The sequence below is a fragment of the Castanea sativa genome, chromosome 8, assembly GCF_040712315.1.
Source record: "Castanea sativa cultivar Marrone di Chiusa Pesio chromosome 8, ASM4071231v1".
NCBI lineage: Eukaryota > Viridiplantae > Streptophyta > Magnoliopsida > Fagales > Fagaceae > Castanea > Castanea sativa.
Genome location: NC_134020.1, coordinates 41,299,714 through 41,313,821, shown reverse-complemented (window position 1 = coordinate 41,313,821; position 14,108 = coordinate 41,299,714). Strand labels below are relative to the sequence as shown.

The window sequence follows — 14,108 nt, the reverse complement described above, 5'->3', positions numbered from 1 at the left end:
TAAAAAAGTGTAATTTTTATTGTAGTCATGAAATTAGTTTAAATAGAAATATAGAATCCCTATAATCTGCCCTCCTCTCCCACCTACTGACAAATAGAAAAAAGCCATTTTGCCCAAAAAAAAAAAAAAAAAAAAAAACCCAAAAACAGAAACAAGGATATTTACGTCATTTTACTTGCAACTTATTTGTGTTTTGTTTTCTTTGTTTCTGTTTTTGTTTCAATTTTTTTTATTTATACGTTAGTCGTTAACTATTACTTTTTAACAGAGGAAGAAAGAAATAGATAGAGAAGAAGAACACAGAACAGAAGAAGAAAAAAGCGGTGTTTTGGTTTTGGTTTTGGTTTTGGTTTTGGGCATGGACGAAGTTGAATTCCGAAAGCTTCTTGATCTCTTCCCTGTAGTCCGATCTCGCGATTACCATGTACGTCTGCCTCTCTCTCTCTCTTTCTCTTTATATCTACTTTTCATTCATTCCCACTTTCAAATCTTCAATCTACCATAGTACTCTTTTTTTCTTTTTCTTTTTTTAATATCGATTTTATGTTTTTTGGTTTCTAATACTCTTCAAACTCAAAACCCATATCTCCATTGAATTTTTCTGAAACAATATATATATTTATATAAATTGAAATATCAGGCGGAATCAGAGGCATCAAGAGAGTCAACCTCTAAGTCAATGCAGAATGAGGCGGTATGATTGGACTCTACTATATTATCATGTGTTTATGTATGTGTGTATTGAGTGTTAATAATTGATGTTTTGAGTTCACAACAGGTAAAGGAATGGCAGAGTGCATGGGATGAGGGGGATAAAAATGAAGTTGAGAATCAAGGAACTAGTGTGCATGATGGTATGTTATGCTTTCGTATTTAATTTGTTCATATATATATATATATATAATGATTGTTTTGGTCAGCTATTTTGCATTGTTTTTTCTACCTAGTTTATCATTGGGATTATGTCTTGCCCTTTAGTTTGACCCATTTTATCTTAGAAGTTTCTAGCATGGTGAATGCTTTTTTTTTTTTTTTGCAAATGATATAGATTAGTGGATGAAACTGGAGGTGGTGTTAATTAAAGTTAGAAATTTGGAGAGATGGTTTAGAAATTATTATTATTATTTTTATATGGCACAGGAGAACTTTACTCAGATTAGTTGCACGTTGCAAAGCATATTATACAACAATCCTCATTATTAATCAGTCTCCTACGAGCAACTGACCCCACCCATCAGAACCCATTACTGGGTAATCTATGGGCTTTTCACCCCTGACAGGCTAAGTAGTTTATTCTCATGATGCACTTTAGGATGCAAGGACTAAAGAGAGTACATGGAATGCAAGTTTAGTAAAAGAGAGGGGGAGGGGAGATATGAGGTCTATAATACTTGATGATAGTCAAGAGATGCCAAGAGCGAGAGTTTTCGATAGTTTGGATCAATAGATTATAAAGATGGAGAGATTGAACTATTGAAGAGTGTGAATCATAGGATAAGAGCAGCGTGCGTGAACTAGAGAAGTGCGTTAGGAGTATTGTGTAATTGTAGAATACATATTAAGTTAAAGGGAAAAATTTATAAGACCAACTATTCTTTATGGTACTAAATGTTGGGCTATTAAGAAGCAACATATTAATATAATGAGTGTAGCCGAAATGAGAATGTTAAGATGGATAAGTGGTAATACAAGGAAGGAAAGGATATGAAATCAGGAAATTCACTTAGAGATAGGGTCAGCCATAGGGGTGACCCCTACTGATGAAAAGATGAGGGAGAGTTGTTTGAGATGGTTTGGTCATGTGCAAACTGCAAAGGAGAGCAAACTATCCACCAATGGGGAAGAGTGAGTCATTCAAGTTGTGAAAATGAGAAATGGTAGAGGAAGGCCTATATAATATTAGTAGAAATAGTAAAAGATGACATGTCAAATAAGGAGGCAACAGAGAGTATGAATTTGGAATTCGGCTAGGATAAAATGGTGGAAAAGAATACGTGTGGTTGACCCCGACTATTCTATTAAGGATTCATAGCCGACCAATGTTGGGACGAAGGCTTGTGTTGTTGAAATGGGATTGAACCTCATTGCTTGCCCACCCTTACGATTCTGTCTCTTCTCCATTGTGTGATCATGAGTTTCTTATGGAAAAATATGTACTTGCTTGGAGACCTTTGAAAAGTTTCACCTGGTGGGTATGTTGAATATGCACTTTTCTTGTGTAGCCTTTATTCCAAATTGACGTACTCATTTATGAAAAGCACATTGCACCTTGCTGTGGTTATGGGGTTTTTGAAATTGGAGTAAAATAAAGTTATGTGCCAGTGGACAGATTGGAAAGAAGTTCTGTATTATTGTATTTATAGTTATTTCTTGTATTATTGTATTTATAGTTATTTCTTGTATTATTGTATTTATAGTCATTTCTTGACTTATGTTTCTTCTTCTCTACATCTATTGTTAACTTTTTACTTTTTAAGTTCTATATCATTAATTAAATAGCGTGCGGTGGCATGGTTCAAATTAGTTTACTAAGATGCATTTCCACTTATATCTTGTATTTTAGTATGAAAGTTAAATTGTCATGCTAACATGAACTTGTGCTAACAGATGCATTTTGGGAGAAGCTAAAGTCAGCAGCTGAAAGGAAGGTATGCTGCACTCATAATCTTGCCATTTCTAATATTTTGAATTACCAACATGATCTAACGTGTGAAATTTGTTGACCATGATTGCTTCATATTTTGGATAGGTTAAACCTAATTTTTCTATTTCTAACTTGGTAAAGCCAACTCATATTTTTTTTATAGATAAAACCTAATTTTGCATTTTAGCATTTATAAGATTTGAAATCTCCTGTCAAGTGACTTGGATAAATGGAGATCTATGAAATTGAGAAGAAATAGAAAAGGGATTGAACTCATTTCTTTGCATCATTTTTTGTTTGTGTTTTTTTGTTGAGTGAGGATGGGAGGAAGAGGAGGGAGAACAATTAACTTAAATAGTGTTTATGCTCACAGAAGTTGGTGATACTGAGAAAGCATGACAAATCTACAACTGATCAATTGTTCTCAAAGAATACTTCTTTTTATGGTTAACTTTTTGGTCCTTCTGTTACCTGGAAATAATTAAAATGATTAAAAAAAAAAACCCACTAAGAATCTTTATATGATTTTTTTGCTTGTGTTTGCATTTTTTAATTTGTGAGTATTATGTTTGAATCTCGTTTATACAATTAAAAAAAGGTGAAGTTTCCACCACTCTCACTTTACACCTGCTTTTGCTCATCTATTACAGCATAGTCCTTCTGTTGTGTTGGTAGTTGTTGTGATTTAAGTTTTGATCATTTCATGGATAGTCTACATTGTATAGGTTTTTCTTTGTTTCCATCCACTTTGATGTTTACTCCAATATAAAATACAGGCCATGAGTCCCCATATTCTGGTGGATATCCAAATATTTACGATATAGTAATTTGAGATCTTAAAATGCAATTCTGTCCTGCAGTTATTTGTAACTTTTTAATAGCTGAACTCCTGTCCACTATAATTCATTTCTTAAACCTTTGGAACCTTGTCATAGCCATCTGATGACAAATTTGCATAGTGGACATCACTAGTTATACAATATATCACTAGTTATACAATATACACAGGTCGAAGAGTGTTTGCTGAAGTTCAATGTTATAGGGATTGGTTTTGCTGTCTTCTTAGCTTGCTTTTTTGGCTGCTCCTTATTTCTCTAAATATTAGAGAGGGAAGTGATTCATAAGAGAAAAAGAGTAGGTTAGCCAAGATTACAGTGACCATGCTATACAGGGGAGTTGTTCACCAATCAACATTAACAAGTGTTAGACTGAAGTGTTATACTTCTCTTTTTTATTTATTTTTGTTTTTATACAAGATAGAATTTCTACTCTAGCTTAATTTAAGTATATATATGTGTGAAACTCCTTCCTGAAAACTTGAACCCTGGTCTTTGCCCCCCACACCCCACAAGCACTTATACTTGTGGAGTAACCATCGCACCAAGAGTGTGCGGTAGTACTGAAGTGTCATACTTTGAATTGGTGATTGTCTGGAGTTTTGAGTCGGTATGATGTGTAAGTGGAACTACAGTGCTGTTGAATGGAGTTTTTAGGGTACTCAGAAGTTAGAACAGTTTCATTGGTTGATATCACTTATGTTGAAAAGTTTGGAGGGAGAGGTGAGGTGATAGGAGAGAGAGAGAGAGAGAGAGAGAGGGAATGGTCATCCTTTTTTTTTTTTTGGTAAAAATAAAAGAAAGCAGAGAGAAGTAGGTATTGCCCCCCCCTCCCCCCTTGTTTGGTTGTAGGGTAGAAAAGAGAGGAGAAGATAAGTGTAAATTGACAGGGTGGGAAGTGATAGACATTGTTGAAGTTTAACAAATTGTTAATGGTAAAAAGGCTAGTACAAAAAAATTCATTGAAGGCATATCCTATCCTTCTTAAATCCCTCAATTTGAAAAATAAAAATAAAAAAAGAGGAGATTTGAGGGTGGTAAGATACTCCTCCAAATCCTCTCAAAACCTTTCCCCCTCCCTTCTAAGAGAGAACCAAACAGGGAGTGTAACCCCCCACTCTTCCCTCCTATCCTCTCCTCGCCCCCATCCAAAGTATACTGGTGTAATCAGACTAACATTGCTTTCTTGAAGATCTAAAAACCATTCTTTCCATAAGCTGCCTTTAATTCATTAAGTTGCTCTGTTACTGATTTTTTTCTCACAGAAAAGATGGCTTTAAGTGCTTAGATAATACACATTATCTTCCATTGTCTATTCACTAAGTTTTTTTGAATGATTAAATGTTTGTTTTAGTTTCAAGATCTTGTAGAGCAAATGAGAAGCTGATTGATTACTATTTTTTCTGTTTTCATCAAACTTTTTGTATTTATCTCAACTTGATCACCAAAGTACAAACACTGTATTTTTTTGGTGGCTTTTACTGGTAAAAATAAGTATACCTTCTAGTTACTTAATTCTCTAAGTTATTTGCTATGTATATATGTACCAATCAGCCCTTGATTGGAAACTTTTGATGCTGTTAGTGATGCCTTATTTAGAATTGGACTTGTGTTTTGTTCCATATTAAAGGTGGAGATCATAATACGATATTTTCTTTCTGTATCACAGCAAATATTTTTGGGAATGTCTCTGGAAGATTTGGATTTTTTTTTTTGTTGGGGGGGGGGGGGGGGGGTGGGGGAGGAGAGTGGGTGGATATTTCACTAATTAATCAAATGGAAACATTAAAAATTAATTTGCAGTTATTAAACCTAAACTATTATCTGAGTTGTAATGTTCCCCTGGAAGTTCAAAACTGAGCAATTAAGCTTTCAATGTCCTTGAAAATTCCAAATAGCCCCCTTATCATTTCAATTACTCTTAAATTAAGAGGCATGTTTTGCATGTGCATATGGAATTGTGAATCATCAAGTTTCTAGACACAAAAGTTCCTTTGTGCATTTAGGCAAGGGAATTTGAATTTGTGATTGGCATTAAGGGGTGATTGCTCAGTTTTAAAATTGAAGGGGATATTGCAATTCGAATGATAATTTAGGGTGGAAAAAGAAATTTATTCAAAAAGAAGAAAAAGGGCAAATGCACATTGAAGATATAAGGGATGGAAGGGAAACTAACAATTTTCGATTGGTGCTTATCTGATTTATAGGTTGGGGCAGTAGAAGCCGAGAGGTTTTGCAAGGCTTTTCAACGAATTCATAGTAAACTTGTAAGTCATATACATGCACAGAATTTCTCCAACAAAATTTTCTCTTTCTGTTGTTAATGGAATGAAAATTTCTTTTCCTATTGTTTCCAGGTGCATGAAGAACTGAGTTTAGATGCTGCTCGGAGCTTTTTAAACTCATCATAGAGTTCTGCAGAACGGTTTCATGCATGCATTATTTTCTAGTCTCTTGAGTACAAGAGTGTCAGTTTGGAAGAGACACTGTTTGTCTTGGAAATGTTTGGGGTTTGGATTAAGTTATTATGTGTAACAATTAATTATGAAAATTAATTTTGAAGTGTTCATAGAAACTGTCGTGCCAATAGCTTTTGATGTAGGCTTCAGTTTCTTTAAAAAAATTAATGTTCTGCATTTTCTCTTTTGGTGAAAATATATATTACACAAATAAGAGTTACAGCACAATGCATAAAATACACTTTGAAAACAGAACGCATCAGTTCCTCACCAAGCCAAACAAAAATCAATACGAGGCAGAACAACCGTACTCTATACTCACAAGTCTCAACGGCTGTTTGGCTTGCTGAATCTTGATTTTCATAGAAGGACAAATTCTCAGATTGACATTCTCACATTCGAAATGATTGTTACAAGTTACAACTCTGTTGTTTTCCTTAGAATATAACATTTCTCATTTCTGCATCTGGTTATTTTAGAACATTCCCTTGAATGCAGAATTTCTCAATTCAGTCCACTTGGTCCATTTTGGTCCACTTTGGTCCGTTTTGGTCCACTTTGGTCCATTTAGTCAACTTCAGTCCACTTCAATGAAAGCTGAAACGTTTTATGCATCTATATTCTAGACTCCAATCTGCCCAACAACACAATTAGCTAACGTTTCCACGTTAAATCAAACTCATTGGTAGCTCTTCTCGTATTAGATTTCTTTTCTTTTTTTGTCTCTTCCTCTCCCAGAATTTAAAACCCACTGATTGAATTCAACCATGAACTATCCTAACGTTTCTTCTTCTTCTTCTTGGCAGCATCTGATGCTTTCCCATGTTTTCAACTTTCCAATGTAACTCAACATTACTACTCTCTTCTTTTTTCCTATCTCAAGTGCAACTAGCTCTTCCACCTTGGAATTTTTACAGCTTTCAACCTTCAATTTTTTGAGCAAAGCTTGCAATGGTTGAGAAGAACACATAAACAAAATTGATCAGAACATCACTAATGCAGTGAGAGGCGGCATGTGTTGAGGTTTCATCAAAGAGTGATCAATCCATATAAATTCTTATTTTTCAATTCATATAAATTTTTAGTTCAATCCATATTTTTCCTACACGAGAAGGTGATTACTCTGTGTGTGTGTGTATTTTTCCCCTTTAGTGGACTTCTAATCCAACCTTACATCTTTACTTTAAGTTGATTAATTTTTGTGTTGAAATATACTTTAAGTTGATCTAATTTAGTTGTGTTTTTAAGCTGTTATCTTTTTTTTTCTTTGGTTATTAGATGTAATCCTATTTTATTATAAATATAGTATATAATGATATAATGTTATTCTATTACATAGCATGACTTAGATAATTTGGTGTTTACAACTATACATTTTATTTTGAATATTCTTCTCATAATCTTTTATTCTATAAATTTGTTATTCTCTCTCATATTCTTTAAAAAAAAAAAAAAAAGTTATTATGCTCTCTCTCTCTCTCTCTCTCTCTCTCTCTCTCTATATATATATATATATATATATATATATATACACATTATTTTTAATTTTTTCTTGCAACTCTACTTTAGGTTGATGAATGAGAAATTTGAAACTTAAAAATTTTTGTTGTATCAAAATAAATTAGGAAAATATAACACAATAGTTAGAATTATCGATCAAAAAAACCAAAAATGATATAATTATATATTTGTAAAAATAGAGAGATTGAAATTACTTTTAGAAATTGTTGAATTTTCAAGGGGAACAATTTATTCACAATAAAATTTAAAAAATTAAATTATACATTATATCATATCTCAATAATTATATATTACCACTCATTTCATGAGTCTATGACTAGTACTACATTTAAAAGCGGAAGTTGAGAAAAATAAATCCTAAATTATCTCTCGTTATGACAATTGGCAAATCTAATGTTGGTTAAATCTGCCAAATAAAATCATTAACACATTTCCAACCCAATGTAACATTTGGCTTCTTCTTCTTCTTTTTTTTCCTTTTTTTTTTTAATATTTTAAGATTCTTAAGAATGTTGAGAAAACCTCTAACATTCTCACATTTAGTTCTAAATCACATAAAGGAATCAAATGCCTGAGGGTATTCGAAGGAATGTAGATTCCTTTTGAAAAAGATGAGTATCCACATTCCCCCTATTTGGCAAAAGTTACATTTTTTTATATTTTTTATAAACAGATAATTTCACCCATTCCTCCAACCATTTAACTGAAAGAAATAAAATTGAAAAATAGTAATTATTTTTGTATCATACATGTCATTTAAAAAATTTATACCATACTTTTATTGAGTTTTCCATGATTTATAATTTCTATTTTGTTTTCATAATTTATTTGGAGGAAGAATTAAAAATATAAAGATATGATATTGTGCTTACGAATCACATGACATTTTGTAAAAAATAAATAATCTTTATAAGATTTCCTATAAATAAACTAAATATAAGCATTTCATATTCCGAAGACTCTTATTACATTCCTAATCATGCCAAACATAGAGATAATTACATTCTTAGGCTTACCAAACATAGAGATAATTACATTCTTAGGATTTCAGACTTCAGACATTTCATTTCCCCTGAATCTGGATATCAGTAGTGATGCAAATTCTCCCAAACTAAACGCCAACTTCGTGAAAAGTGATGGAAGAAAATCTATCACAAGATGTCTTTAATTAAAAGTCAGTCCATCCATAGTTCCCATTGTGAATATTTCATAATTTATTCAGATAGTTTATTAGTTTTGATGAAAGCATAACCATCAACTTGCAATTTCTTGCTCATCTACCCCTGCAACAATCACCACCATCCACCACAACAAGCATTTTATGGTCTGCCCACATCACAATAATACCTAAGCCACTACCATTTTTACTAATGACCGTTTATTATCTCCACCACCATTAATTTGCACATATGGAAATCCTTAGATTTCTAATATAACAGGATCTGTGTTAAAATTAACCTCTTTCTAATATATAAATGACGCAAAACCTCACTAAGGCAGGGCCCTCCCTTGAGAGTGAACCATAGATATATGACTCCCCCCGTCTGAAATTCTCCAATTGTCTATGCACATTAATAGTATGAGGTGGTTGACCTCTAATATTGTTGGATTAGACCCTGAATCACACACAAAAGACACAATGTAAATGGACCAAGTTCAAATAAGTCAATAAAATCCAGCATTTCTCAGACCATAATCCAGAATCTTTGATGAGACACCATGGAGTTGTCTTCAACACCTTGGTTATTTGAGAATATCAAAACAATGGTGTCTAGTCTAATACAAGTTACAAATGGCACAAAGTATGCGGCTGTAGATATGATGATTGCCTCTATGCCTCATGAAGAACAAGAATCCAACCCATTGGAATGGTGATGGTGAAGTTCCATGCGTCAGTCATGAAGGGTTCCCAAAATATCCTCATCTCTATACAGATGATATCTGGAATAAAGTCCAAGAAACATAAGTTAGGACTACAGCAATTATTCCATGGTGACAAGAGAAATAAAAGGTGAATATGTTTGTGAAAAATTTAAGTGTTTGGAAGAAGTGTTAATGGATTGCTCTGTTAGAATCAACATAAATGATTAATAAACTATTCCATATATGTGTGGAAATACAAAGGAAGCACAAATATTTCAACAGATATACCATCACCATGTATCATTTCTAGAAGCATAATTACTAAACATGATCAAGATTACACACAAAGCAATGGAAACTGAGGAAGGATTATAAAACTAGAAATTTGAAAATGAGATAACTGCTTGATACCAACATAGCTTCAATATCAAATCAATGCTATAGAACTTATACACAACAACATTGACTTTAAATGAGTAAATTCTCTGTAAAGTGCAAAAAAATTGCTTTCTAAATTTTGTAAACATAAGTGCCTCCAGGAGAGCTAGTCATGCATATTAAGTATTCAGAATATCTTGAAATAATGCAATGCTCATTCTGTAAGAGCATAACTTAACAAGATTGGAATGGGAAAGGTCATCTTTACTCATTTATTTTGGTCTAAAGTCAAATCTGTCATAGAACCCATGTTTCCCATCTGTGTGTTGGACAGTATACAAATAAAGTACAAAGGCCTTTTGGAATTACTAAGTACAGTTCAACAACTAGTTTGATTTATGGAGAGATGCAACACCATTGGCACGTCATACAAGAGTTTGCAATGTCCAAGATCACCATAATGCGGCCTGCTTTCAAGTGGAATGCGACCCTTTTATTTTCTCTTCTATATATAAAGTTATGAACAGCATATTAAGTATTATTAACAATATTTTTCTGCAAACATGGTTAATGTGAGTTCCCTAGAAACATTTTTCTGATCTATACCTAATACAAAACATAGCTGTACAAACATAATTATACCATTTATGTAGCATTCCATTAATGCGAATATGCCCAGAGTTATAAAAGCAATTTTCGTGTAAACTAGGTTTGGCAGCCATCTAAGAGAAGTCTGAAAGCTATTTTGGTGGTTTGTCTCATCTAGGATGATATGCTAGTTCAATGGATATAGAAGGAATTCAAACCACATGTAACAATATTATGGCCATCACAGAGAAAATAGGCAAAATGCTTTATTGCTTTGGCTACTTTGTCACCAGCTAAACTATATCATAATTTATTTCCTGAGTGTCATTAATGCGTGCCCCTGGAACCACTCATCTACCACAGCATGCTGAAATTCGTCAGATGGCACTATACTGCCTCTTTAGATGAGTTGATTACAAGGCCTAAGTAGACTATGATAAGTTTGACAAAAATCGTTGACAAAATAAGATTAAAGAATAAAAAGCTTTACAGTGCAAATTAAAGTGTGATCTAATGATTAAATACATCCAATCATAACAAAGTTACCCAAAAATAACACCATGATAGAATGGCAATAAAATTCTCCTATTCTTCATGACATCGGCTAATATACATACATACATACATACATACATACATATATTTATTTATTTTTGCTAAATGAAAAAAAGGGAGCTAGCAGGTGAGTTCACTGCTCTTGACTAATGGCCCTTTTGGATTGAGAGGGAGGGAGGGGGAGTAGAGTAGAGTAGATTTAACACAAAATTAGCTTATTTTTAGCCAACTCTACTCTACTCTACTCTCCTCCACTCCCCCTCCTTCCTCCCTCCATCCAAACAGGCCATAACTTGAACTCTACTCATAGATGGCGTGGGACCATCTGCGCAATTAATGGAGCATATACCAATGCTCAAGCTCTCAACCTTGGACTCTCAAGGTGAATAGTTGGAGGGCTTCCTACACTAAAGCATCTCCGTGGGTGGTTGACATGGGCTAATATAAAACAAACTCTTTGAAAACAAAAACATATGAAAGAAAAAAGACAACTATTACATATCAAATGAATGGTGACTGTCAAATACAATATTACATCACATTCATAAAATAAGATATAGCCACATGATAAAAGAGGAGTATAGCTTACTCTTTATCACCAAGCTTTACTTCAGTTCCTCCATATTCAGGCAAAAGAACTGTCTCTCCTTCCTTCACACTAACCGGAATAAGCTTCCCATCTCTACTATGAGCTCCCCGGCCCACAGCAACAACTTTTCCAGTGTTCAGCTGAATTATCAAGCAAAAAAGCAATGTAGACCAACAAGAACAATAAGTAATGGTACAAGGAAATACAAATGAAAAAGTACTGATAGAGGCAATCTCAACTGATGCTTGCCTTCATTCAAATTACTTCATGTTACGAGTGGGATCCAACAGTTTTGTAGATTACACAAGTACAACATGTAAACTAGTGCAAGTAAACTGAGTCTTAAAAGTAGTGCAATTTCATTAGACGTGAGCAACTGTCACTATTTTTGCCATTGCTTCTAGTATTCCCAGAATACAATTTAATCTCAGAGAAAAATAAAAGGCTCTTCTACTGTCTGATCTATCAGAAACTTGATAGAAGAGCAGAAAAGCAGGTAAGGCCATTCTAGTATGGATAAGAATTAATCAAACATAGTTGCCATACATTCCTAAATTCATTTTCAATTCAAGTTCTAAAGTTCTTGTTCTAGATGTAATATGAAATAATCAAATATATAGTAAAAATTAGTTGTGCTAGTCAAGGAAAGTGTAAGTTTTTTCAGCTCCTCAGTACTAAACGAATTCTACAACTCATTATTAGGATAAATCCATTTCCAGGGCCAAAACATAATAGATATTGAAACAAATAAGAAATATTGTTCACATACAATTAAAGGAACATGACAAATAAAGACGCATTTGAGTTAAATGGGAAAATCCCAAATCGAACCAATGCCAGAAATTCAAGCTAATAAATGAGTTGGATTACAATTAAAAGCTCACTTAGAAAGAGTACTGAGATCAAATCCATACCCAGAAGAATCAGAATATAATACACAACTTATATGAACCAAAAAGGCAAAGACACAAACCAATCAGGAAAATGTAAAAAAAGCCTAATCATTATATATATATAATTAAAAAAAAAAAAAAAACCCAAAAACCAGAACGATCCCTAGAGTCCAAACCCACATGAAACATTGCAATACAAAGCCAAAGCATGTAACAGAAGGGCACTCTACAAGTCAAAATCAAAGTAAAAAAAAGAAAGGAAAAGAGACAGACCCAATTTCATTTTCTAGCAAAAACCACAATACAAATAAGAGAAAAGATGAAAAATTCAAAGTTGGAGACTTTTCTTCCCCAAAAAACATTCTCATCAGCCAAAAACAAGAACCAATTTTTTTTTTAGAAGAGAGAAAGAGAAAAATATTGAGAGTCACTCACCTTGGTGGTTTTCTCTGGAAGTAAGATACCAGAGTTTGTTTTGGAAGGAGGAACAATTTTCTCGATGAGAACACGATTGAGAGATGGGATCAAACGCTTTGCCATTGAAAGAAGATGGGATGAGATTGCTAGCGAGAACCAGGAGAAGAGAGTGAGTAAAGAACTCAAACTAGAACCTTCTTTTGGGCTTTGGGGTTATGTTTGGAGGGTTTAAGAATGATCATCTAACATAGAGAAGTTACGCAATTGCCCATGCCCTTTAAAAAATAAAAAATAAATAAAAATTTAGGATAAAATTTAGTTACAAAATTTAATAAAATAAACATTACTATGTATTTTGAAAATCTAACCGTTAAATTTCATGTTCTTTACATCTCTTAATACAAATGTCAAATTTTGGCTAAATGCCTTGTAGCTGAATTGACACATTCCCATGCACAAAATGCTTGGGGGTCTAGGAAGAAAGGATTCAAACTGCAGGGTTAGCAGCATGTTATAATTATCTCTATAAAAGTAAGATGTCAAATTTTGTGTCAATCATATTATTTATTATATGATTTATAAACTTGTATATTATGCATAATTTCAAACCACAAAAACTTGCAATTTAAACTATTTATTGATGACATAGTAATTGATATTTAATTTTTTAGAAATTTTGTGAGCATGGAGGTTATAAGAAAAAGATGTAATTTAATAGTAAATTTGTCAAAATTCACTTTCAATAAAAAAAATATTGAGTAAGGGTGTAGTTTAAGGTAACAACCAATTTTGTAGCTAAATTAAATTTCGTTCAATCTAAAATATGTTATCTTCTTTTTTGTGACTAAATTTTAATTTACACTCTTAGATTTAAAATCATTTTAATTTTATATCCCAAAGTTTAAAAATTAGTCAATTTAAATTTTCATATTAAAAATAGTATAAATTTTAAAATGTATTCAATTTTCAGATTATTTTTTTATTTCAAGATGAATTTTCCAGCATGCACCATAGGAGCCAGTAAATTTGAGAACTTCAATTTTACATAATGTTTCAGATAATAAAAGGAAAAAAAAGAACGTGAAACTTAAGAATAGTTTTTTAGATATTGTAATTTTAGGTTATTCAATTAAACTCAAGTCAACTATTTAGTCTCATAAACTATAGCTATATACAAGTGTATCAAACTATCAATAAATAATAAGATACAGTTTTTCTTTTCTTTTCTTTTTTTCTTCTTCTGATAGGAGATAATAACCTACATACGAGTGTTGCATTGGCCCTATAAATCACATAGTTTTCAATATTAAAAAAAAAAAAAAATCTCATATGCATTTTTTCTTTTCAAGTTTAAGTTCACTAATG

The 14,108-nt window shown here is 32.6% G+C and overlaps 2 protein-coding genes across 3 annotated transcripts; one reads left to right on the top strand and one right to left on the bottom strand.

The window, feature by feature from the left end:
• Positions 1-216: 216 nt before the first annotated feature.
• On the top strand, positions 217-6,167 carry LOC142605688 (uncharacterized). Of its 2 annotated transcripts, XM_075777118.1 has the most exons (6): positions 217-424; positions 641-694; positions 779-854; positions 2,608-2,648; positions 5,688-5,747; positions 5,838-6,167. In XM_075777118.1, the coding sequence occupies exons 1-6, from the start codon at positions 359-361 to the stop codon at positions 5,889-5,891; spliced, it is 351 nt and encodes a 116-aa protein (XP_075633233.1). In that variant the 5' UTR covers positions 217-358; the 3' UTR covers positions 5,892-6,167. The 2 variants fall into 2 exon arrangements, 1 of the variants encoding a protein (XP_075633233.1); XR_012839103.1 differs by lacking the exons at positions 5,688-5,747; positions 5,838-6,167 and adding an exon at positions 4,298-4,498 and having other exon boundaries at positions 270-424; positions 2,608-3,427.
• Positions 6,168-9,102: 2,935 nt separating this feature from the next.
• On the bottom strand, positions 9,103-12,987 carry LOC142608160 (10 kDa chaperonin, mitochondrial-like). The gene is made up of 3 exons (XM_075779875.1): positions 12,762-12,987; positions 11,434-11,573; positions 9,103-9,401 (listed from the first exon to the last, which is right to left on the bottom strand). Exons 1-3 carry the CDS (start codon positions 12,864-12,866, stop codon positions 9,353-9,355), a joined length of 294 nt encoding a protein of 97 aa, XP_075635990.1. The 5' UTR covers positions 12,867-12,987; the 3' UTR covers positions 9,103-9,352.
• Positions 12,988-14,108: the final 1,121 nt, after the last annotated feature.